At 39.2% G+C, this 24458-nt stretch overlaps 2 gene segments (V, D, J or C); both read left to right on the top strand.

The window, feature by feature from the left end:
• LOC127533661 (Ig kappa-b4 chain C region-like) overlaps positions 1-23770 on the top strand; it is a 52072-nt gene extending 28302 nt beyond the window's left edge. The window contains 1 exon segment of the C gene segment in view: positions 23274-23770. Coding sequence covers positions 23345-23614 — 270 coding nt within the window.
• LOC127533662 (Ig kappa-b4 chain C region-like) lies at positions 5045-5440 on the top strand. The segment is given in 1 exon segment: positions 5045-5440. A coding segment is annotated over 1 exon segment (270 nt).
• Positions 23771-24458: the final 688 nt, after the last annotated feature.

The raw sequence follows: 24458 nt of genomic DNA, 5'->3' as shown, positions 1-24458 counted from the left end.
TTTGCATTGACAGAACAAAGAAACTATAAATACTGAAGGAAATAGTGACAAATTAAAGCTAATGTTGAAATCACCATTAAATAAATCGGTAACCTGACAGTAAATTTAAAGTATTTAATAAATCAAAAGTCACATCATCATGTCACATAAATGGGCACAACACAAAACAATCTTTACTCCTTTCATTTTATTTAAAACTCTTCAGATAGATAGATAGATAGGTAGATAGATATCATAACAGTTTACAAACAAGCTTCAAAAGTGCATCAGTTTTGTTATTTTCTTAAGAAATATGAGTGATTAAACTTGGATAACATTGTAAAATACACTCATTCTGTTTTGCTTTACAAAATTTTTCATGGCAAAGCTCCCCCTCCACTACAAGAATTTGTAAAGAAAAATTCCAGCAGATCAACCAGAGCAGGCTCTAGAGGTAATTGCTTTGTACCATTTAGGAAAAGTGCTCTTGGGCACTCAGTTTTCTCTTTTTGTGCATCACAAACCTGGAGTACTATAACAAGTGCCATTCGTGAACAACCACATCTTAACTCATTTACTAAACATCTCAAAGCATGGCTACTGGAAATCAGATCTGTGATCATAACACTGTGTAAATTTGTTTGCTGTTGATGGGGCTTGTTCCTGAGGACTCTGTGTAGTTTGTTTGAAATGTGTAGACGTGGGCTTCATGCAATATAGTCATGTGTAATAATGTTTGAGGATCATGAGCCATCGTGATAATGGGAAATGTGCAGTAGTGTTAGAAGAGACATGTATGGGGTAATTATGTGTAATTTAGACAGAGATATGTGCAACATTGATTCAGAGAAATGTGCAATATTATGTGCAATAATGACAATGAGAAATATGCAATACAATGATATGTAATAGTGACAAAGGATATTTGTAGTGGACTCTTACATTATAGTGACAGAGGATAAGTGTAGCATAGCAATGTGCAATAATGACAGAGGATGTGTGCAACAACAACAAAGATATATTTGCTATATAATCATGTGTAAATGTTAATTAATTACTGTTTGGTCGGCTGCCTTGATCTCCCAGTTTTGTCTGTTTTGTGCACTACGTGTTATCGCTTGTTGTTTGTTTTCTTTTTTGTATGTTTTTGTTGGCTTATGGTTTTTATGTATTTGTAATTTCTTTATCTTGATCTGCCAATGGGACTTGAGATAGAAAAGTAGCTAAATAACTACAATCTCTCAGATTTATATGGAAATGTACATTAATATGAACTGTCTCATTTTAAAAATAAACAAATAAACAAATAAATAAATAAAATAGAAACAATGTACAACAGAGCATGAAATTGTCGTTCAAATTGTGCTGGTCAAAGAAACAGCAATAAGTTGCTGGTATTTATAGAAATATGTAAAAATTGTTGATATTTGAAATAAGATACAAGTTGGTGGTATTTATAATAAATAGAATGTTATCAGATGGATTCGTTGTCAGTCCCACAAGAGCAAATTTGCAATGATAATACAGACTAGAGTAAAACAGAGTAGTATAAAGTACAAGGTGAAAAATGGAACTAAACTGTATATAGGAGGGGGTGGAACATGGGTCCACGTTTAATGACTTATGAGGACAAAAGATCTCCTCAACCATTCATTCCTGCAGCACTGTGAGATGAGCCGTTCACTGTAGCTGCTCCTCTGTCCAGCCAGGATGCTGTGGAGAAGATGGCTGGTGTAGTAAAGGACGGACTGCACTGTGTTGTGTTTGTGTCTCTCAGCCCACAGTCCTGAGTGAGTCCAAACTCCTGCTGAGCACAGAACCAGCGTTCTTCACCAGCCTGTCCACTCACCTGGTGTTCCTCTCAGTCATGCTGCTGCCCAAACAGACCCACAGCATAGAAAAGAACAGAATTAATGCAGCACATCAGATTCACTTTGGTTAACAAATCCATGAGTGATGGTGAAAATCTTCTCTTCATCACCAAAGCTACTGCTCTATTTAACAGAGTGAAAGTTAAATGAGTTTGCTTTGTGTTCTATAAAGCAGAAACAGCTACATGATCATGTGCCTGCAGCAGGAAACAGGAGATCGTCCAAACTACTGGACTGTCAGTGCATGAAATCTATGAAGCTTTAATATATGAGGAGCTGATGGGTTGACATCATGTGGTGGGTTCATGTGGTGGATTCTTGATTTTATTTCAGTGACTCAGTCTATAAAAATATGATGAGAAGAATTGTATCATGCTGCTGTTGAAACATCCATCTAATCCTAAGAAGAGTATGAACAGTTGTCTGTCCAAAGAAACCGAATGAAAATTATGTCACAAAAAATGTAATTACTTGTCCTGGGAAAAAAAAATACAACTATTGTGTCGTGTGTGTGAGTGTGTGTCGTGAGCGTTGTGTGTGTATGTGTGCCCCGGTTCTGGCTATACTTGTGGGGACCAAATGTCCCCACAACTGTAGGAAAACCAAAAAACATGTCATTTGTGGGGACCTCATTTTGGTCCCCACAAGTTAAACAGTGTTTTCTTGGCCATTGTTGTGGTTACTGAAAAACGTAAAAGTGCAAAAACGTTTCTTTAGGGTTAGCCATTGTTTTGGTCTGGGTCAAGGTTAGGGTTAGGGTTAGATATGTAAGGGAGTCAATGGTAAGTCCCCACAATGATAAAAAACATTGTATGTGTGTGTGGTGTGTGCATGTGTGTTCAGTGAACTGTATCAGTCACTTCAGTTTCTGTTCAGTCTGACTGAGGGAGGTTTTTGTACGACGCTGTTTCACTGTCGTGAACACATTCTGACTGTTGATGTAATGAAAACTCTGACAGTAATAAACTGCTGCATCTTCAGTCTGGACTCCACTGAATGGGTCCAGATGAAGTCAGAGTTTGATCCACTGCCTGTAAAACGATCTGGAATCCCTGAATCTCTGCTGCTAGCCATAATAAATGAGCCGTTTCGGAATTCCTCCATCTTTCTGTTGGTACCAGGCTAAACGGTTAGAGCTATAAACATTCTGACTGGTCTTACAGCTGATGGTGACGGAGCCTCCCAGAGCAGAGCTCACTGCTCCAGACTGAGTCACTGTGACCTGTCCTCTGGACTCTGAGGATACAGAGACACAAAAGAGAAAGCAGCGTCAATGGTTCTGTGGGCTTGATTTGAGAGGGACGGATGTTGATAGAGGAGAGGAGTTGTATTCTCTGGACTTACCTGTGAAGCAGCAGCAGAGGAGAGTCCAGATGAGGACGCAGATCAGAGTCATGTTTCTGATGAGGAGGATTTGGTGTGTCTTCTGTTGTGATGAAGGACAGCTGTCAGTCATCCAGTGTTCAAGTGTCAGGACTATAAAGTCTCCAGAGCACTGGAGCATGGGCTGCTGATGCAAAGTGTCTCTCTATGGAAATGTCTGACTCACTCCAACAGGGACTTGGATCAATCTGATCATGCTGGTTATCAATCCATCAATCACTTGTCAGTTAATTGATTAGGAACATTACACAACATATTTTGCAAGATCTTGTATTCAGGTTTACTCTTCTAGATATATCTTGTTTGAAATGTTTCCTTTTTTTCCAAACATTTAGTGAGAGTTATTCAGGGGATCAGTTAAGTAATTTATTGGAAATATGTCTGGACTTACTGCTGAATTGTTTCTCTTAAAATACTTTATGTGTGCAGACCTTTCTTTTTATAATTATCATCTCAGTCTTGAGAAAACACTCCTGTGAAACTTAAAAATCATTACATTTCTGCTGTCAGGACGATAAACTCTCCCAGAACACTGGAGCTTTTTTCTGACTTACAACAATTTTGAAAGTTGATCAATGATGAATCAGTTTATCACAGCATCATTTAGAAATGTGTATTTAATTTTACATGTATGATATATTCAACAGTTCATATGTTATGAAATCTTCTTGTTGTTGCTTTTTATTTTTTTTTTGAAATTGAATTTTTCTCCAAAAAAATGTAAAATTGACATTTCCAAAATTAAACAATAAATTATGGATATTTGTAGCTCTGTGTTATTTTCAGTTTTCATACCAGCTGACAAAATGATACAAACAGTGAATGATTTTGGTGAGTTTGTTTGTTCCAAAGTCAGAGAGCCGTGTCTCTCTACAGCAGAGGTTTTTGTACGGCGGCTCAATCAGTTTGTATCACTGTGGTGGACTTTTGGTGGAGGAACCAGACTGGATGTTGGAAGTTAAGTTTATATTTTTACTCATTGCTTAAAAACTAAATACTACTCTTTAAGAATATCTTTAAAAGTGTGAAATCTGAACAGTTGTAAAATATTTTTGAATTCAGAGAAACTTCATGTATTAAAGTTTGAATTCCTCCTCATAGATGCTACTCTGATCAGGTTTGATGAATTCAATGTTACATGATTTAAAGGACTGAAGTTGGAAAATTACAAAACTTAACTTATGGACTGGACAAAATTTCATTGGACTCGTCAATTTTTTACCAGACAATATAAATACATTTATGTTCTTCAATCCTGGATGAAGTGATGATAAGATTTGTATTTGAAAATGTGCAAAAATATCTAAACTTCCTCATTTCATCATAAATTCTTTCTACGTCTGGATGAAATGATTTGACCTGTTTAGTAAATGATGATTGAAATCCATAGAAACCTATGAATTTTTTTCAACTAACTTTCTGTATTTTCTGTTTCTACTAAATACTTTCATATTTAGTTGAGACTTTGAAGTGATTTTTCAGTAAACTTGTAATGTTTCCACATGTGCTTGTTTAGTTTCCAGAGTAGTTGGACATATTTGAGGTGAAACTGTGAGATGATTCTCTCTGAGCTGATTTACATGAGAGCTTTCTGAAAGGGAACTGAAACAATGTGTGAGTGAGTGAGTGCTGGAGCAGAAAAAGCATGTGACACAAACTCCTTGAAGGACTGAATCCAGCGTCTCACACTGAAGGTGTCCACGTGTGTGATGTTTGAGTGACAGCTGTGTGCTCCCTGTCCTCTAAGCTGATTGGTGTCTCCTAGGTGATGTCCGTCCCACCCTGACGGTGGCTGCCCCATCCAGTGAGGAGCTGCAGCAGGGGAAGGCCACGCTCATGTGCCTGGCCAACAAGGGCTTCCCCTCAGACTGGAGTCTGTCCTGGAAGGTGGACGGCAGCAGCAAGCAGCAGCAGCAGCAGCATGAGCTGGGAGGAGAGCAGGAGCCCGGGGTGCTGGAGAAGGACGGCCACTACAGCTGGAGCAGCACCCTGAGGCTCCCTGCAGACCAGTGGAGGAAGGTGGTCTCTGTGAGCTGTGAGGCCACCCAGGGCTCCCACACTCCGCTCTCACAGACACTGAGGAGAGACCAGTGTTCCCAGTCCTGACCTCACTCACTGGGACTCTCATACTGCTTTGACTCTCTGTCTGCTCTCTGGAACTCTCTCTCTTTCTGTCTCTCATCAAAGTAAATAAAGATTCAAATAGTCCTATTTCCTCTCATCATGTCACAGCTCATGTTTTCACAAAATAAAGATGTTTGTCTTCAAATCAAAAATGTTTCTGAGAAGATTATTGATTGTCAGACGCTTTGTTTCAGTTAAATCTGTAACTATGAAAGAGATGCTACAATGTGATGAAAGAGAGTCTTTATATATCAGGGTCCATTTCATGAAAACATCAACGATCATTTAGCTGTATAAATTCAAGATGATGTTTTCATTTTCCTCTGGTACAATGAAGCAGTTCGTAGTAATGTGGGAGAGAAGGATGAGTTAAGTTCATTTTGAAGTGACCATGAAGCTGCCAAAAGAAAACAACAAATAAAATACTATATAATCATTTTCCATAAATGGCAACAAAAGAAAGACAGTTCTGAATTACTGTAATTAAATAGTTAACTAGAAAAGCACTCGGAGAGCGCAGACCTCCGCCAGGCCGATGATTACATAACCTCCTGGCGGAGGTAAAAATTGAAGTCCTACAGTTCTGTCAAATATTCAAACCTAATCATTAAATTAAGAGAATTGATTTGTTTATTAGAAAGCTTTTAGTTTTACAAGTAGTGCATCTGTTTAGATAAGATAAGTTAAGATGGAGTAACATCAGTAAAAAATACAAAGAAACAAAAACATCCAACAACAGAATTTCAAAAACAGAAACAACTGTTTTATTTGACACTGAGAAAATGACTGTGAAAAATAAAATAGTGATGAATCATGACTGTTCTGTTTATTTTGTTCTTCTTCTGTGTCTTCAGCCTCGTTCTCTCTTCACCAGTTCTCTCTATTTCTCTGGATCTTTCCAGTCGCTGCTGTTCACCATCTGACCAACAGACGTCCTCACACTTTCCCTCCAGTCTCCTTCACCCTCCTGATCACCTGCTCCTCATCCTCCAACCAGCTTCATTGTCAGGTTCCTTCACTCCACCTGCCTCCCTGACTGTTTCAATTAAATCCTGTTCAGTCTAACAAACTCTCATTCATGAAAACTGGGTGATTTCTTCTGCTGAGGAAGATCTGTGAAAGCTCCACAACTGCTGTTTCCAACGTCAGGAATGAACTTTCTGACTTATTGATTTTATTATTTGACCATTTTTGTTTACACTGAATATTGAAGATTTCTTTTCATCATTTAGATTTTTACGTTTTAAATTATATTTTGTAGTACTGAGGGATGTACAGATGCTTTTGGGCCATGACATCTTTGATTGTCTGGTTTCTGATGCTGGTCTGTGTCTTCACACTCAAATCATAACAGTTTATTCTCATTTACTGTCCCACAGTCACTTCTCTTGGTTTCTGGACAATCAGAAAAGAACAAATGATTATGTTTGTATTTAGAATTTGAGGAGCTGCAACAGAACAAGTCATATTTAATCTGCTTGGTAACATTGTCGGTCTGTGTGTGTTCAGTGAACTGTATCAGTCACTTTAGTTTCTGTTCAGTCTGACTGAGGGAGGTTTTTGTACGACGCTTTTTCACTGTGTGAACACAGCTTGACTGTTGATGTAATGATAACTCTGACAGTAATAAACTGCTGCATCTTCAGTCTGGACTCCACTGATGGTCAGAGTGAAGTCAGACGCTGATCCACTGCCTGTAAAACGATCTGGAATCCCTGACAATCGCTGATTAACATACTTAATGAGCAGTTTGGGAACTCCTCCATCTTTCTGTTGGTACCAGGCTAAATAGTAAGAGCTATAAACATCCTGACTGGTCTTACAGCTGATGGTGACGGAGCCTCCCAGAGCAGAGCTCACTGCTCCAGACTGAGTCACTGTGACCTGTCCTCTGGACTCTGAGGATACAGAGACACAAAGAGAAAGCAGCGTCACGGTTCTGTGGGCTTGATTTGAGAGGGATGGATGTTGATAGAGGAGAGGAGTTGTATTCTCTGGACTTTACCTGTGAAGCAGCAGCAGAGGAGAGTCCAGATGAGGACGCAGATGAGAGTCATGTTTCTGATGAGGAGGATTTGTGTGTCTTCTGTTGTGATGAAGGACAGCTGTCAGTCATCCAGTGTTCAAGTGTCAGGACTATAAAGTCTCCCAGAGCACTGGAGCATGGTGCTGCTGATGCAAAGTGTCTCTCTATGGAAATGTCTGACTCACTCCAACAGGGACTTGAATCAATCTGATCATGCTGGTTATCAATCCATCAGTCTCTTTATCAGTTTATTAATCAAAAGAAATTACACAACATATTTTCCAAGATTTTGTATTTAGGGTTACTCTTCTGGGTAACTCTTGTTTCAAAACAATATCATTTTGTTTTATTTTGTGGGTGATGCAGATGTGTGTGGGTGGGGTTAGACTCTCTGGTCACCTCTAGATAGGGGTAGACACAGCTGTGGACATTCATTCTCCCATAGACACACATGTACACATACTCTGTCTCTGTTTCTCTCTCCCACTCGCATCTGCATACTAATCCAAGAAAGAATATATGAAATCAACATGAAGTTTTGGCCCCGGCAAGTGATTCATCTTTTGACTTGGACTGGGAGCAGTTTTGTGAAAATTATGAATGTAGACTCTGATCTCTACACACTTCAAATAAAATAATCTTCAGTGTCTTGAGCAGGAACTTCAGAGGCTCTGACCTATTATATTTTTGATTTTTCAGCCTGGTGATGGTTTGTTTCTCTGATAGTGACAGTTCTTTGTACTTTATGTTGAGAGCTGACCACCAAATTCCAAACGCAAATATCACTCTTGAAATTAACTCTTGACCTTTTATCTGCTCCTTGTTAATGAAATGTTGAGGGAATAACACACCTGAGCATGAAACAACTGAACAGCCAATTGTTTAGTTACTTTTAGTCCCTTAAAAAGGTGGAGGGCACAAATAAAATGTGTTGCTTCATTTCAAATCCATGGTGGTGGTGTGCAGAGCCATGCTGAAAACTGTCCAAATATTTATGGACCTGACTGTATGTGTAACATTTACTGACATTTTTTGCTCTTCATATGTTTTTACGAGGATAACTGTGTCCTGTACATGGAGGCATTGAGTCAAAACACGCTACAGAGAGTCCTGGGAAATCCTACAGCTGTGCCTCATCAGATTTTTTCTTCATCCTCACTTTTACATGCAGTCTCAGAACTCTGAAGGTTCACAGAATCTTGGCCAGCAGACAGTCGTCCACTGCTGCACCATTGGACCTTTAATGTGTCTCAGTGTCCTTTTGTCAAGTAAGATGTGGTTATTTATAATTACAAATGCAATGTAATATTCTAATGTTGTTTAGTTGTTTAAATTCTGAAAATATTTTTAAATCACCAAACTAGTGAATGTTTTTTACTGTGTCTCTTTACTCCACTGAGTATTGTATTTGCCATTTGAATGAATAATTAAAACGATTTCACTGCAGTTGTTTATGATGATGTTAAAGCATTGTTTGTTCAGGTTCCATCTTTGAAAAGCACAAATCTAAATTACTGTGACATTTATTAGAAGCTACTGAATAAGACTGTCATGTACTTTTTATAATAACCCAAATAAACCCTCAGTGTGAAGCTTTATCATGGTTTCAAGGGACAACAAAAAGTCAGTTAGTCATGAATTGGTGGATAATGTTCAAAATGGAGATGGCAAGCATTTGATTGTTCATTTTCACAATTAGACCTGTCCAGGGTGTCCCCTGCCTTAGGTGAGCTGAGATTGGCCTCCAGTACCCCCTGCGACCCTAGTGAGGATAAAGTGGTGTATAGAGGATGGATGGATCCTCATAGCAGACATGATGTCTTCCTCATACAAGATCCTTCCTGGGTGGTTCTTATCATGTGAACATGTGTACTGGAAACTGAAGTGCATATTGTTACAGTTCACTGATTTAGTAAGCAGGTGTGTGTGTGTGTGTGTGTGTGTGTGTGTGTGTGTGTGTGTGTGTGTGTGTGTGTGTGTGTGTGTGTGTGTGTGTGTGTGTGTGTGTGTGTGTGTGTGTGTGTGTGTGTGTTCAGTGAACTGTATCAGTCACTTCAGTTTCTCTTCAGTCTGACTGAGGGAGGTTTTTGTACGACGCTTTTTCACTGTGTGAACACATACTGACTGTTGATCACATGAAAACTCTGACAGTAATAAACTGCTGCATCTTCAGTCTGGACTCCACTGATGGTCAGAGTGAAGTCAGAGTTTGATCCACTGCCTGTAAAACGACCTGGAATCCCTGAATCTCTGCTGCTAGCATAATAAATGAGCCGTTTCGGAATTCCTCCATCTTTCTGTTGGTACCAGGCTAAACAGTTAGAGTTGTAAACATCCTGACTGGTCTTACAGCTGATGGTGACGGAGCCTCCCAGAGCATAGCTCACTGCTCCAGACTGAGTCACTGTGACCTGTCCTCTGGACTCTGAGGATACAGAGACACAAAGAGAAAGCAGCGTCATGGTTCTGTGGGCTTGATTTGAGAGGGACGGATGTTGATAGAGGAGAGGAGTTGTATTCTCTGGACTTTACCTGTGAAGCAGCAGCAGAGGAGAGTCCAGATGAGGACGCAGATCAGAGTCATGTTTCTGATGAGGAGGATTTGTGTGTCTTCTGTTGTGATAAAGGACAGCTGTCAGTCATCCAGTGTTCAAGTGTCAGGACTATAAAGTCTCCCAGAGCACTGGAGCATGGTGCTGCTGATGCAAAGTGTCTCTCTATGGAAATGTCCTCATTGGAGTTCAGAGTTTTATGGTAACAAAACATGCAAACAGCACTAACAGAGACCATTTCCTCATTCAAATATAGTTCAAATGAAGACTATTCACAATGTGTTCTGCAGATGTAGCTTGTCCAGAGAATCAAAAACTGTTTCTGAAAGATTTGTTGTAGCTAAGTTGTCTTCTTTTAATGCTGTACCACAAACTCAATTTGATACAGTTTTTTATGATTGCATAAACACTTAAAACAAAAGAATCACATAATTATCAATACCTTACTGTCACAGTTCCGCTCCTCTGTTCTGTCTGTCTAGTTGTCTCCCATCCGCTTCTCTACCCTGTCTCTCCTCCCACAGCTCGGTGCCTGAGTGGAGTCTAGCTTCTCAGCTGACTCCACTCAGGCAATCAACTACCTCCACGACTCCCGGACAGCTGACAATCATCATGCTAACGACTCACCTCTACAATAAGTACCGGCTCAGCCTTCCACTCCCTGCCAGAGTATTGAACCAGAACCATGCAGTTCCGTTTGGTCTCTTGCCTTTAACATTTTCTGTTTGAGTTCCTGCCTTATTCTAACTTTGTTTTTCTCCTGCCTCCACGCAGCCAGCTGTCCGGGAACCCCACTCCTGCCTGGAACCCCCTCTCCTGCCTGGAACCCCCTCTCCTGCCTGGAACCCCCTCTCCTGCCTGGAACCCCCCACTCTTGCCTGGAACCCCCCACTCCTGCCTGGAACCCCCACTCCTGCCTGGAACCCCCACTCCTGCCTGGAACCCCCCGCTCATGCACTCTGGTTTCCCCATCCTGGCCATTATTCATCCCCAACAATAAATCACTTGCATTCAGCCAGCCCTGGTAGTATGGCTTTCTGCTTGGGTCCACCCGCTCACCGTGACACTTACACTCAAGGAGCAAAACACGGGACCACATTTTCACCACTATAAACACAAAATCAGCCTCACACTTTTTGCAGAACAATACACACAGTCATTTGCAAAACATTAAACACACTTGTATACATTAGACACAGACGTATTAGTGCAGCGGTTAAGAGAATAATTGTTCAAATTATGATAAAAGTACCAAACTTGGACCAAGTACAGCCTGAACCCTTGTCTTCCACATCTGGGAGAGCTTCACCAGAAATTTGCATTATTTCAGGGGTAGATTAAGTATTAAATATTGGGTATCGGTTAATATGTTAAATATTTTAAAAATCATTTAACACTATGTATATAGCCAAATTGGTGGCCTATTTTCCCTTCAAGTGGAAGACAGCTATTGATTAGAGGGATTTTAAGCATGTTTAGCTAAAAAAAAAAATCATAGTGGTTCTGCAGCATAAATACTTCAAAATGTACACAATTTAAACTTTGAATATACAGAATACTTAACAGTTAAGAATTCTACTATATCAGTAACATTTGGCCTACATTATACATGGCTGTTCATCCAATTGTTGCACAATTTATAGCTGTGTAACTTAAAAGTAACAATCCTGTCTTTTTCATGTATTTCACTCTTGACAGTATTGTCCTTAAACATTAAATTTTGATTTAAAAGGTTTCAGTTTATTGTTACACTTCTTGATCTCAAATACGATGTTATTCTTAATACATGAGGAAACCTAAGGCAGCTAAAACATTTGAGGAATATGCCTCACTTGAATTCATACCCTACATTGAATCTCTACTTGTCAATGTGGAGAGATTGGATGTTGTTTGGGACCAATATTTTCCATTCAGCATAAAGGGACAAGCACGAGAGGGACAAGGCCAGGGAGTTAGAAGAAGAGTTTCAGATAAGACAGCATACCAAGAAACTGGGCAGACTTCCTCAGAAACACTGAGAATAAGCAGGAACTCTTCAGATACCTGTCAGAGAAGATTCCAAAAATGGTGGTAGAAGGCAAGCAGTTGTACACTACTTGTCATGACAAAGTGCTGACTGCCCACCGGTGTGACAAAGAGAACATCACAGCCCTTGAACCTTGTAATCAGGAAGAGGTTGATACGCACATGCTGCTGCATGCAGCACATGCTGCAAGTGAAGGCCACAAGAAAATGCTGATCAGGACAGTTGACACAGATGTAGTTGTCCTTGCAATATCACAAATGCAAAGGCTTTCAGTGCTTGAATTATGGATAGCATTTGGTGTTGGGAAACACTATCGTTACATCCCAGCACACTCTATTGCATCTGCAATGGGGTCTGTGAAATCCTCTGGTTTACCTTTCTTTCACAGTCTGACTGGATGTGACACCACATCAGCATTTGCAGGCAGAGGAAAGAAAACAGCATGGGATATTTGGACAGTATTTCCTGAGATATCATCTGTCTTCACCAGGCTATCAACGTATCCAGCAGACATCAGTGGAGATACAGTTGTCCAGCTTGAACGATTTGTTGTGCTGCTCTATGCAAAGACATCTGAGGCATCCAGTGTCAATGAAGCCCATCAGTGTCTCTTTGCTCGAGGGTCTCGAGACTTGGAGAATATTCCTCCCACCCAGGGAGCACTAAAACAGCACATCAAGAGAGCAGTGTATCAAGCTGCTTATGTTTGGGGTCAGACGTTAGTAGCTCAGCAAGAACTCCCATCACCTGCTGACTGGGGTTGGGAGAAGACCAAACAAGGATGGATCCCAAAGTGGACAGATCTGCCAGAAGCTAGTAAAGCATGTATGAACTTATCCATTGTTAATGTAAAAAAGCCTGCAGGGGACTATGCAAATGTCTGCGAGCTAATCTCAAGGGCACTGCTCTCTGTGCTTGCTCTGGCAGCTGCAGCAGACAGGAACTCTGAACATGCTTTATGAATCTGACTCAAACCAACTACACACAGTGTCAGGTATCAAACTTTAAAAAATGCATGTTATTCAGTCATAAACAGATGTATTCCGTTGTCAGGAGTTTTTTTTTTCCAAATATAGACATTGAAAGAATGTGATACAAGGCATTAGAGCTCTTAAACTGTGTTTATACTGTTTTGCCAATTCTTTGTATGTCATTATTGTTCTTGCCATCTTAAACTGTAAGTGTTTAACTGTTTTGTGAATAATACTGTATTGTTCATGTTATTATGGTTCTTACCATTGCACTGAAAGAAATACATGCTTTAACATTTAGATTCAAAGTAATGATTGTAAAATGTGAGACAATACCTGCATTACGCAAGCTAGTGTTCTGCTAATTTATCATTACTGTAACTACTGTCAAAGATGATTCATTGATTACAAACTTGGCATGTACTTTTTCTAGAAACATAATAGTGGTAGTATCCACTTTATGAGAATAAATATTGTCCTTTGCATTCATAATGATGATGCTTATATATGTTCCAACATGCTTCACTAGTGTATAAGATGTCCTTTGTTAATTCCTTGAATAAAACTTTTGAATGGCAATTAAATAATTGATGTGCTTAGTTACTTTTTTTCTGAAAGTTTAAAATATTTTTTATTGGTCATTTCTACACTGTCAACACTTTTTAAGTATTTACAAAGTACATTTAGCCCTGTTTTTGTTGTTGTCAAAGAGATAGTTACAAAATAAATACACACAATGCATATTTCTTGCTGAAAACCGAGTATCCTAAATAAAACATTGAATCCACCCCCTTAATCTTTTAATTTTTGCTGAAGCTCTCCTTTTTCTGCTTACCAATGGTCTTGGCTATGCATCTGCAAAATTTGGTACTTTTATCACAATTTGAACAATTCTTCCAAATATTCTCCTTAACCGCTGCACTATATATCATGATGTCACTTCCTTGCAATTCCACAGCACTGATGGACAAATCACCACACCCATGAGCCATTTGGTTAAACACCCACATCAGGTGTGCAAACACATGATTGCTTTATTGTAGACACACCAATCAGGTTTGAGCACGATAAAAATGCAACAGGTGAGTTCACCTGCTTTCCACCAAAATGGAAGCAGCCAGAGGAAGACGAGTGAGGATGAGAGGGGGAATCCGTGGAGGACGAGCAGGAGGTAGAGGCAGAGGTTGAGGAAGTGGAAGAGGAAGACCTGAAGCAGGAGGAGAACACCCTCAAAGAAGAAGAGGACCAAATTTGTCTCATGAGATTCGAGCAACACCAGTTGATCACGTCATGAATCATGGATTGATGCTGAGGGAAGCTGGACTAAGAGTTCAGCCAAATCTTAGCAGATTTACAGTGGCATCTGTCATAAGGACATTTCGACAAGAAAACAGGTAAAAAAAAAAGTTGTCAACAGTTACAGTAATCAGCTGCTTGCTGTATTGTATGCACCATATTGGCACTTTTGATACCTCTTCCTGTGTCTTTTTACAATAGCTCACATGTGGTTTTTTCTACATAGGATTGAGGGCCGAGAACGACAAGGAGGAAGGGGACCTATATTCACACCAGAGCAAGAGACAGAAATCATAAACATGGTTTTGGCCAATAATGCCATTAGGCTCAGAGAACTTCAAGCCAAAATTATTAGTGACAACACCATTTTCAATAATGTCCATCAGGTCTCTCTGACAACAATAGCACGCATCCTGAAAAAACATCAAGTTCACATGAAACAACTGTATCGAGTACCTTTTGAGAGGAATTCAGAGAGGATCAAACAGCTGGGGCATGAGTATGTGGAGGTATGTATTGTTCACTTTAACATTGTGATGTTACATACTGCAAACGTAATAATTTTTACATGTAAATTTACTGCATACTAGACCTATGCTGAACTACACAATCTTGTCTTTCACTGTATTTCAGAGAGTTTTACAGATGGATGCTGAGGAAATCCCACATGAATTTATTTACATCGATGAGGCAGGGTTCAACCTCAGGAAAGTCAGAAGGAGAGGCAGAAACATCAGTGGCCACAGGGCTATAATTAATGTCCCAGGGCAACGTGGGGTAACATCACCCTTTGCGCAGCCATTTCCCTGAATGGGGTCCTCCACCCTCATGCCAATATGGGCCCTTACAACACAGATCAAATGATCAGATTTTTGGACAGATTGCACAACCTCCTCCCAGTAAATAACCAAATGCACCAGATCCACTACATTGTCATCTGGGACAATGTGTCATTCCACCACTCTGCTCTGGTCCAGAACTGGTTTCAGCACCATCCACTGTTTACAGTCCCATACCTTCCACCATACTCTCCATTTCTAAACCCCATCGAAGAATTTTTCTCGGCATGGCGGTGGAAAGTTTATGATCTCTGGCCCCAGACTCAGATGCCCCTCATTCAGGCCATGGAAGAGGCTTGTGACTAAATTGATGCTGCAGCTGTGCAAGGATGGATCCGTCATTCAAGACGGTTCTTCCACGTTGTCTTGCCAACGAAGATATTACCTGTGATGTAGATAAAAATTATCTGGCCGGATCCAGCTAGGTGAAGAGATGTTTAGTATTTAATTTATTTTACTCAGATTTCTTTTTGTGTTCTTCATTTTCTTTACATATTTTTAACCCTTACTGGTAGCACAGTATTTTTATTTGTCTATTTTGTGGGTTTACAGTGTTGGGATATGTTTTCTTGTGATTGTCTATGTTGACTGAATGTGGTTATATGAAGAAAATTAAATAATATTTTCAAAAGTCTGCAGCATTGATCTTGTGATGTGACACGGGGAATTTGGGCTGCAGCCACATTGAAATCTATTGAAAATCATATCAAAATATTGACAATAAAAATAAACATAAAGAATTTCTAATTCCAAACACACCTGAGTGTAGTTGTCAGCTGAAAACCGATCCAGGTGATCTGTGTTTGGCCTCATCAGAAACCATATAGAAGGAGACACTCAGAAAGGTTCTACCCACAATGTACCGTGAGAGAAGACATCAGATGTAATGGATGAAAACATGAGGCCAAATGCAGACGACAGGGTGTAAATGTTACAGTATACATGTGTTGTTGGTTTTTGAATTTTATCTCTTGATTTCTATTCTGCCCCCTGAATTCTAAGATTCTGCATTTTATTTTTGTTCACAGTAAACTTTTTATTTTTTGTAAGGTCCCAAAGTACCGATGCAAAGGCACAGAGAAAATATGTCAGTGTTGTTGAAGTAAACTGCTGCATTCCCGATTCATTCTTGTTGCAATATATTACAATAATTTAGAGAACTCAAAGTGCAAAGATCTTATTTTATAATAAAATACTGATTTATCTAAAAAGAAATCATTCAAACTTGAAAGATTACAATTTATTTCATGTAATGCTCTCTGTTGTTAGTATTTTGCAGCTCAGTGTGCTCAGAGTGACAGTGTTTGTTTCCAAAGTGTTCTAGTGTTGTGGTTGAATGAGCTTATTTTGAAATATGTATGAAGTGTTTTGTTGGTGAGAAACAGTTTTGGGGATGAGATTAACTGTTTAGCTGAGATACATGATGGAAATGCAGGCTGTGTTAAGAGTTTTGAACATGTGACTTCAGTTTGGACCAATGCTTGTTAGCAACTGAAAAAAAAAAAACTGTAAGGGGGAACAAAAAGTTAATTAGTCATGAACTGGTTGATAATTTTCCAAACGGAGATGACAAACATTTGATGGTTCAGTTTGACAATTATGAAAACTTTCTAGTTTTTCTTTACAGAATGGTGATTTTTATTGTGTGTATTGGAAAGAAAAAGGCCTTCTGTGACATAACATTTGCCTTTAATCAATTAAAATATCCTTTTTTGGTTGGAAATGGAAGTTGCAGCTGTTTTGTTTTTTAGCTTGTGGATCCTCATAGCAGACATGATGTCTTCCTCATACAAGATCCTTCCTGGGTGGTTCTTATCATGTGAACATGCTGACTGGAAATTGAAGCACATGTTGTTACATTCCACTGATTTAGTAAGCAGGTGTATGTGTGTGTGTGTGTGTATGTGTGTGTGTGTGTGTTCAGTGAACTGTATCAGTCACTTCAGTTTCTGTTCAGTCTGACTGAGGGAGGTTTTTGTACAACGCTGTTTCACTGTGTGAACAACCACTGACTGTTGATGCTATGAGCACTCTGACAGTAATAAACTGCTGCATCTTCAGTCTGGACTCCACTGATGGTCAGAGTGAAGTCAGATGCTGATCCACTGCCTGTAAAACCATCTGGAATCCCTGATGCTCGAGTGCTAGCATAATAAATTAGCAGTTTGGGTAAGGTGACCATACGTCCTCTTTTGCCCGGACATGTCCTCTTTTGAGAGGCTGTCCGGCCGGCGTTTATAAAGTCCTTCAAATGTCCGGGTTTTTGATCCCCTAAATTCCACATAACGCGAAACCGCCGCACCGCACCGTGCTCTTGAATCGTACTGCGCAGCACTTAGAACCCATTCTCTTCTATCAGACAACTTCCACTGCACACGCTGCGGAGCGCCAGCGCCGCGTCTCTGAAGCGCCAGCGCGTGCCACGGCGCTGGAGATTCGCTTCCTCGCAGACTGACAGGCAGGTAGGCACACTGCGAGAGAGCACTCGAACAGAAAGAAAATGCCGAAACGCAAATGTCATTTCACTGATGAAATGCGAATAAAGTACCCCTGTTTTCGTCCGGGTCGTGTCAAATGGGAGGCAGAATAGTCTGCAAAGCTGGGACTTATGTCTATGTAGCTAATAAGAAAAGGAAAAAGAAGGAAAAAAAGGACTGTTGATTTGAGGCATTATTTCTATATTTTTTTTTCATTTGCCATTAGACACATTATTTTGAAGAATGGGCTAACTGAACATTGAAACATAGGCTCTCTCTCTTTTTCTTTTTGTTTAATATTTTGAGGCATTATTTCTATTTTTACATAATTGATAATTGGGAGGTTATTTTGAAGAATGGTACTCTACCTCACTTTTCCTAACTAAGGTGTAAGTGTCAGACTTAAGAGAGATGATTATTTCTTATTTTGTTAAACATCTGAATACATGTGTTCCTACACAACTTGAGTCAATAACTATTAAAGACAAGAGCATGCCATATTTGTATGTGACTGATTATATTGTTTAGGAGAATTGCTTTAATTTAATAAATATATTATTTATAAAGCAACTGTTTGTGAGTGTTTTGGGCTATTTTTCTGTATATCCAGGTAAAGTGTTATTTTCTGGGGAATTCAGAATATCTGTTTAACTGAGTTTGAAGCACAGAAAGCCCCCTGACCAATGGAAAGCCCCTAAAAATTGGGGGCGGGGGGGGGGGGGGACTGAAAATTTTTCACCTTAAGTTTGGGAACTCCTCCATCTTTCTGTTGGTACCAGGCTAAATAGTTAGAGCCATAAACATTCTGACTGGTCTTACAGCTGATGGTGACGGAGCCTCCCAGAGCAGAGCTCACTGCTCCAGACTGAGTCACTGTGACCTGTCCTCTGGACTCTGAGGATACAGAGACACAAAGAGAAAGCAGCATCATGGTTCTGTGGGCTTGATTTGAGAGGGACGGATGTTGATAGAGGAGAGGAGTTGTATTCTCTGGACTTTACCTGTGAAGCAGCAGCAGAGGAGAGTCCAGATGAGGACGCAGATCAGAGTCATGTTTCTGATGAGGAGGATTTGTGTGTCTTCTGTTGTGATGAAGGACAGCTGTCAGTCATCCAGTGTTCAAGTGTCAGGACTATAAAGTCTCCCAGAGCACTGGAGCATGGTGCTGCTGATGCAAAGTGTCTCTCTATGGAAATGTCGTCATTGGAGTTCAGAGTTTTATGGTAAAAAAAAAACAAAACATGCAAACAGCACTAATGCGTTCTGAAGGTGTAGCTTGTCCAGACAGTCAGACTGTTTCTGAAAGATTTGTTGTAGCTAAATTGTCTTCTTTTTAATGCTGTACCACAAACTAATTTTGATATTTGTCATTCACAAGAATCTAAGTAACACACCAGGTGATGTATGATGCATAATAAAAGCAGCTGAACAAAGTGTCTAAATTACTAACAATTATTTCTTAAACAGTCAAACTGAAATCTCAGGGTCAGCTTGAGGATTTGATGTGATAAAATATTTAACTGCAGCTGTGTGACAACTCACCTGTCTGATATGAAGACATGTAGTTGTACACAGTGTGAGCTGCTGATAGATCCTGGTCTGGACTCATCTTCTCTCAGTGCTCTCTGGAGGTCAATATAAAATTACCAGAATTGGATAAAGTAATCAGTACTGTTCTTTTGTGTGCAAATTTATGCAAAACTCTCTCTCTCTCTTGGAGAGGAACATATTGATCCAGCTGCTGTCTGATGCTGCAGGTTTTCCTTACATTCAGAGGGATTAGTCCTAAACAGCTGAAAGAAACAAAGTTCAGATTATCTCATGTGGAAAACTTGAATTAAATCCATTATTGATGAGAATAATCAATATTTAATCTGTTAGTGTCTGTTTCCACTGCATTAAAGTTTCTTTATGAAGGACATTCCATTCTGTAGCATTACAGATGTGAACTTGTAGAGCAAAATGAGTCAAACAGGTGTGTTGTGATGATGACACAGACTGTATGTTGAGCTCGCTGTGATGTTGTTGAACAAACACTGGTACTGAAATGTGGTTAAATCCTTCCTTAAATAATTTGATAAAGAACCACTGCTTGTGTGAGTCTTTTCTGTAATATGATTAATGTTATGAGTTAAGAACAAAAAGCAGTGTTTGATTTGAAGGCTGACTGTCTGTTGTCTTTTTTTTTGGTCAATTCAAGCAGCAAAGCTAAAAACTCTGTAATAATCCCCTTGATTCACACCAAAAAACTTGATCCTGAACACGACTGTTTTGTTCTCAATGATTTCACTGTAGAAACTGTGAATCTGTGCAGCAGCTCAGATGTTTGTATGTAGAAAAGTGTTCAGGTCAATGAGGCTCCATAAGATCACAATGACATGTCTGAAATAACCAATGAAACCACCTGCTGTGTAACATGTAGAACGTCTCTCAGTCTCCATCCTTCTGCTGTGTGATGCTGTTCAATAACGTCAGAGAAAAGAAAACCATTTTCTGCATTTGTTTGATCATGGTGACACAGAGTCTGAAGAGGTTTTCAACACTTGAGTTGGTCATGATGTGATAGTGAAGGAGACGGAGCTCATCTGCAGTTTGTTTTGATGCAGTTTACATTCTGGTTTTAAATATGTTGTAGTATAGTTATCTATATGTGAAAAGTTATGTTTTTGAACGTTTGAAACATTTACGAGTTTTTTTTTCTGAGATTAGAGAGATGTTCAGACTTTGTTTGGGTTGTTATTGATCATGAAGGTTTCTGATGCTGATCTGTGTCTTCATATTTCTGTAGTTGTGGAGCTGTGATTCAACATAAAGCTGAGGTCAAAGGTCCTGATGAAGCTTGATCTCATAAACAGTCACAGATGAATCAGAAATAAATATGTTTTAGGATGATGAGAAACAGTCAATGACAAAATAATTTGACTGATATTTGTATCAGTTCTTAACATTAAACTTGTCTTGATGCTTGATATTCATGATTCATGGTGAAAGAAACAGTGGAGACGTGTAGAAACCACTTCATGAATGCATGTGTTTGTTCAGTGAACTGTATCAGTCAGTTCAGTTTCTGTTCAGTCTGACTGAGGGAGGTTTTTGTACGACGCTTTTTCACTGTGTGAACACATCCTGACTGTTGATCACATGATAACTCTGACAGTAATAAACTGCTGCATCTTCAGTCTGGACTCCACTGATGGTCAGAGTAAAGTCAACTCCATTCCCTGTTCCACTTCCACTGAATCTGGAGGAGATTCCAGAAACTCTGCTTGTTGTGTAATAGATCAGGAGTTTTGGAGCTTCTCCAGTTTTCTGCTGGTACCAGGCCAGGTAGTATTGTGAACCAGAGTAGACAGCTACTTTAGTGCTGGCTTTACAGTCAATAGAGACAGTTTGACCGAGCTGCACTGATTTATCTGCTGACTGAGTCAAAACAACATTTTGTCCAACAGAGCCTGAGGAGAGAGAAGAAACAATGAAACTCAGCTACAGTCAAATGATTTCACATCACAGAAAAAACATTTTCCTCACCCTGAGTGATGCAGAGGAGAGTCCAGATGAGGACGCAGATCAGAGTCATGTTTCTGATGAGGAGGATTTGTGTGTCTTCTGTTGTGATGAAGGACAGCTGTCAGTCATCCAGTGTTCAAGTGTCAGGACTATAAAGTCTCCCAGAGCACTGGAGCATGGTGCTGCTGATGCAAAGTGTCTCTATGGAAATGTCTGACTCACTCCAACAGGAACTTGGATCAATCTGATCATGCTGGTTGTCAATCAATCAATCAGATTATCGGAAAATTGATTAAGAACATTACCCAAAATGTATTCTAAGATTTTTTTATTCGGGTTTACTCTTCTAGATATACCTTGTTTCAAAATGTTTCCTTTCTTCTTCAAATAATTAATGAGAGTTTATCAGTGGATAAATTCATTTATCACAGAAATGATTGGAAATATGTCTGGACTTCCAACTCTCTTTTAAGTACTTAATGAGAATAAAACTTTTTTATATAATTTATCATCTCAAACTTAAGAAAAACACTTCTGTGAAACTTTTAGATCATTACATTTCTGCTGTCAGGATGATAAACTCTCCCAGAACACTGAAGCTATTTTCTGACTTAGAACTATTTTTGAAAATGTATCAATAGATCAGTCAATGTATCAGAGCATTAATTATAAATGTGTAATGAATTTACCATGTATGACATATTTTACAGTTTATGTGTATGAAATCTTCATGTTGTTGCTTTTTCTTTTCTGTCTTTAAAATGAATATTTACCCAGAAATGATTTCAAATTTATACATACTAAATTAAACAATAAATTATGGATATTTGTAGCTCTGTGTTATTTTCAGTTTTCATACCAGCTGACAAAATGATACAAACAGTGAATGATTTTGGTGAGTTTGTTTGTTCCAAAGTCAGAGAGCCGTGTCTCTCTACAGTCAGAGGTTTTTGTACGGCGGCTCAATCAGTTTGTATCACTGTGGTGGACTTTTGGTGGAGGAACCAGACTGGAATTTGGAAGTAAGTTCAATTGAAAGATCTTTCTTTTCAGAAGGATTTTGTTTTTTTCATTTTCTCTCTTGTTTTCATCACAAAAGGGAAATTTTAATCTCATTTATTACAAATATTTTGGACTCATAAACAAAGCTCTCTGTCAATATTAACATGTAAAAACTAATTCCATTAGTAAATAAATAATAATAATAAAACATGTGGATGGTCCAGAGGATAAATGATTCTTTCTGGTTTTACTGGTTGAATCTTGAGAGCTTGTAGGTTTAGTTCAGTCTGACAAAGTCAGAGAGCCGTGTCTCTCTACAGTCAGAGGTTTTTGTACGGCGGCTCAATCAGTTTGTATCACTGTGGTACACGTTCGGTGGAGGAACCAGACTGGAATTTGGAAGTAAGTTTATATTTTTACTCATTGCTAAAAACTAAATACTACTCCTTACAAAATCTTTTAAAAGTTCTACATCTGACCAGTTGTAAAATATTTTTGAATTCAGAGAAACTTCATGTATTAAAGTTTGAATTCCTCCTCATAGATGCTAACTCTGATCAGGTTTGATGAAATTCAATGTTTACATGATTTAAAGGACTTAAGTTGGAAAATTACAAAACTTAAAGTATGGATTGGATAAAACTTTATTGGTCACGTTGTTAATTTTTTTACAAGACAATATATATACATTTATGTTCTTCAATCCTGGATGGAGTAATGATAAAGATTTGTATTTGAAAATGTGCAAAAATATCTAAACTTCCTCATTTCATCATAAATAGTTTCTTCGTCTGGATGAAATGATTTGACCTGTTTAGTAAATGATGATTGAAATACACAGAAAAATTCTGAATTTTCTTCAACTAAATTTCTCTAGTTTTCTGTTTCTACTAAATACTTTAATGTTTAGTTGAGACTTTGAAGTGATTTTGCAGTAAAACTTGTGAATGTTTCCACATGTGCTTGTTTAGTTTCCAGAGTAGTTGGACTTATTTGAGGTGAAACTGTGAGATGATTCTCTCTGAGCTGATTTACATGAGAGCTTTCTTAAAGGGAACTGAAACAATGTGTGAGTGAGTGAGTGCTGGAGCAGAAAAAGCATGTGACACAAACTCCTTGAAGGACTGAATCCAGCGTCTCACACTGAAGGTGTCCACGTGTGTGATGTTTGAGTGACAGCTGTGTGCTCCCTGTCCTCTAAGCTGATTGGTGTCTCCTAGGTGATGTCCGTCCCACCCTGACGGTGCTGCCCCCCTCCAGTGAGGAGCTGCAGCAGGGGAAGGCCACGCTCATGTGCCTGGCCAACAAGGGCTTCCCCTCAGACTGGAGTCTGTCCTGGAAGGTGGACGGCAGCAGCAGCAGCAGCAGCAGCAGCATGAGCTGGGAGGAGAGCAGGAGCCCCGGGGTGCTGGAGAAGGACGGCCACTACAGCTGGAGCAGCACCCTGAGGCTCCCTGCAGACCAGTGGAGGAAGGTGGTCTCTGTGAGCTGTGAGGCCACCCAGGGCTCCCACACTCCGCTCTCACAGACACTGAGGAGAGACCAGTGTTCCCAGTCCTGACCTCACTCACTGGGACTCTCATACTGCTTTGACTCTCTGTCTGCTCTCTGGAACTCTCTCTCTTTCTGTCTCTCATCAAAGTAAATAAAGATTCAAATAGTCCTGTTTTCCTCCTCATCATGTCACAGCTCATGTTTTCACAAAATAAAGATGTTTGTCTTCAAATCAAAAATGTTTCTGAGGATTTTGTTGTTTAGTTAGATGTCTTATTCCAGTTAAAATGTGCAAATATGAAAGAGATGCTACAATGTGATGAACAGTTCTTTTTTTTTTTGGACTCACTTTGTAAAAATGTGTGTGAACTTTTCACCGCAAAAGTTCAACACAATGTCTCGTTTTGCATTGACACAACAAAGAAATTATATATGGATCGATAGATAGATAGATAGATAGATAGATAGATAGATAGATAGATAGATAGATAGATAGATAGATAGATATCTGGCCCTTTTCAGACTCCCTCAAATCCTTACACTTCCCATTTTTCTTGCCCGTAACAACTATCAGCTTTGAGGACAAAATGTTCACTTGCTTCCTAATATATCCAACCTACTAGTGCCATGATGAAGCAATGATCAGTGTTATTCACTTCACCTGTCAGTGGCCAGAATGCTATACCCGATTGGTGTAAATCTATCTGACATATACACATGATTGCTTATGGTTGCTGGGACTTCTTTTGATGTGGTTTTGCATCATACCTGCTGAATGCATGTTCAAAAATTGGCCATAAATTAACAGAAATATTTTAATCTATTGTTTTCTCACATATATAAATACTTATCATAGACTTCAACTCAAATTGCATAAAAGAGTCTCAGAAATGAATACAGTTTACAGTGGT

This window comes from Acanthochromis polyacanthus, chromosome 4 (assembly GCF_021347895.1).
Source record: "Acanthochromis polyacanthus isolate Apoly-LR-REF ecotype Palm Island chromosome 4, KAUST_Apoly_ChrSc, whole genome shotgun sequence".
In the NCBI taxonomy this organism is placed as follows: domain Eukaryota; kingdom Metazoa; phylum Chordata; class Actinopteri; family Pomacentridae; genus Acanthochromis; species Acanthochromis polyacanthus.
Note: the sequence above shows the minus strand (reverse complement) of the source record. Positions and strands in the feature narration are given on the sequence as shown.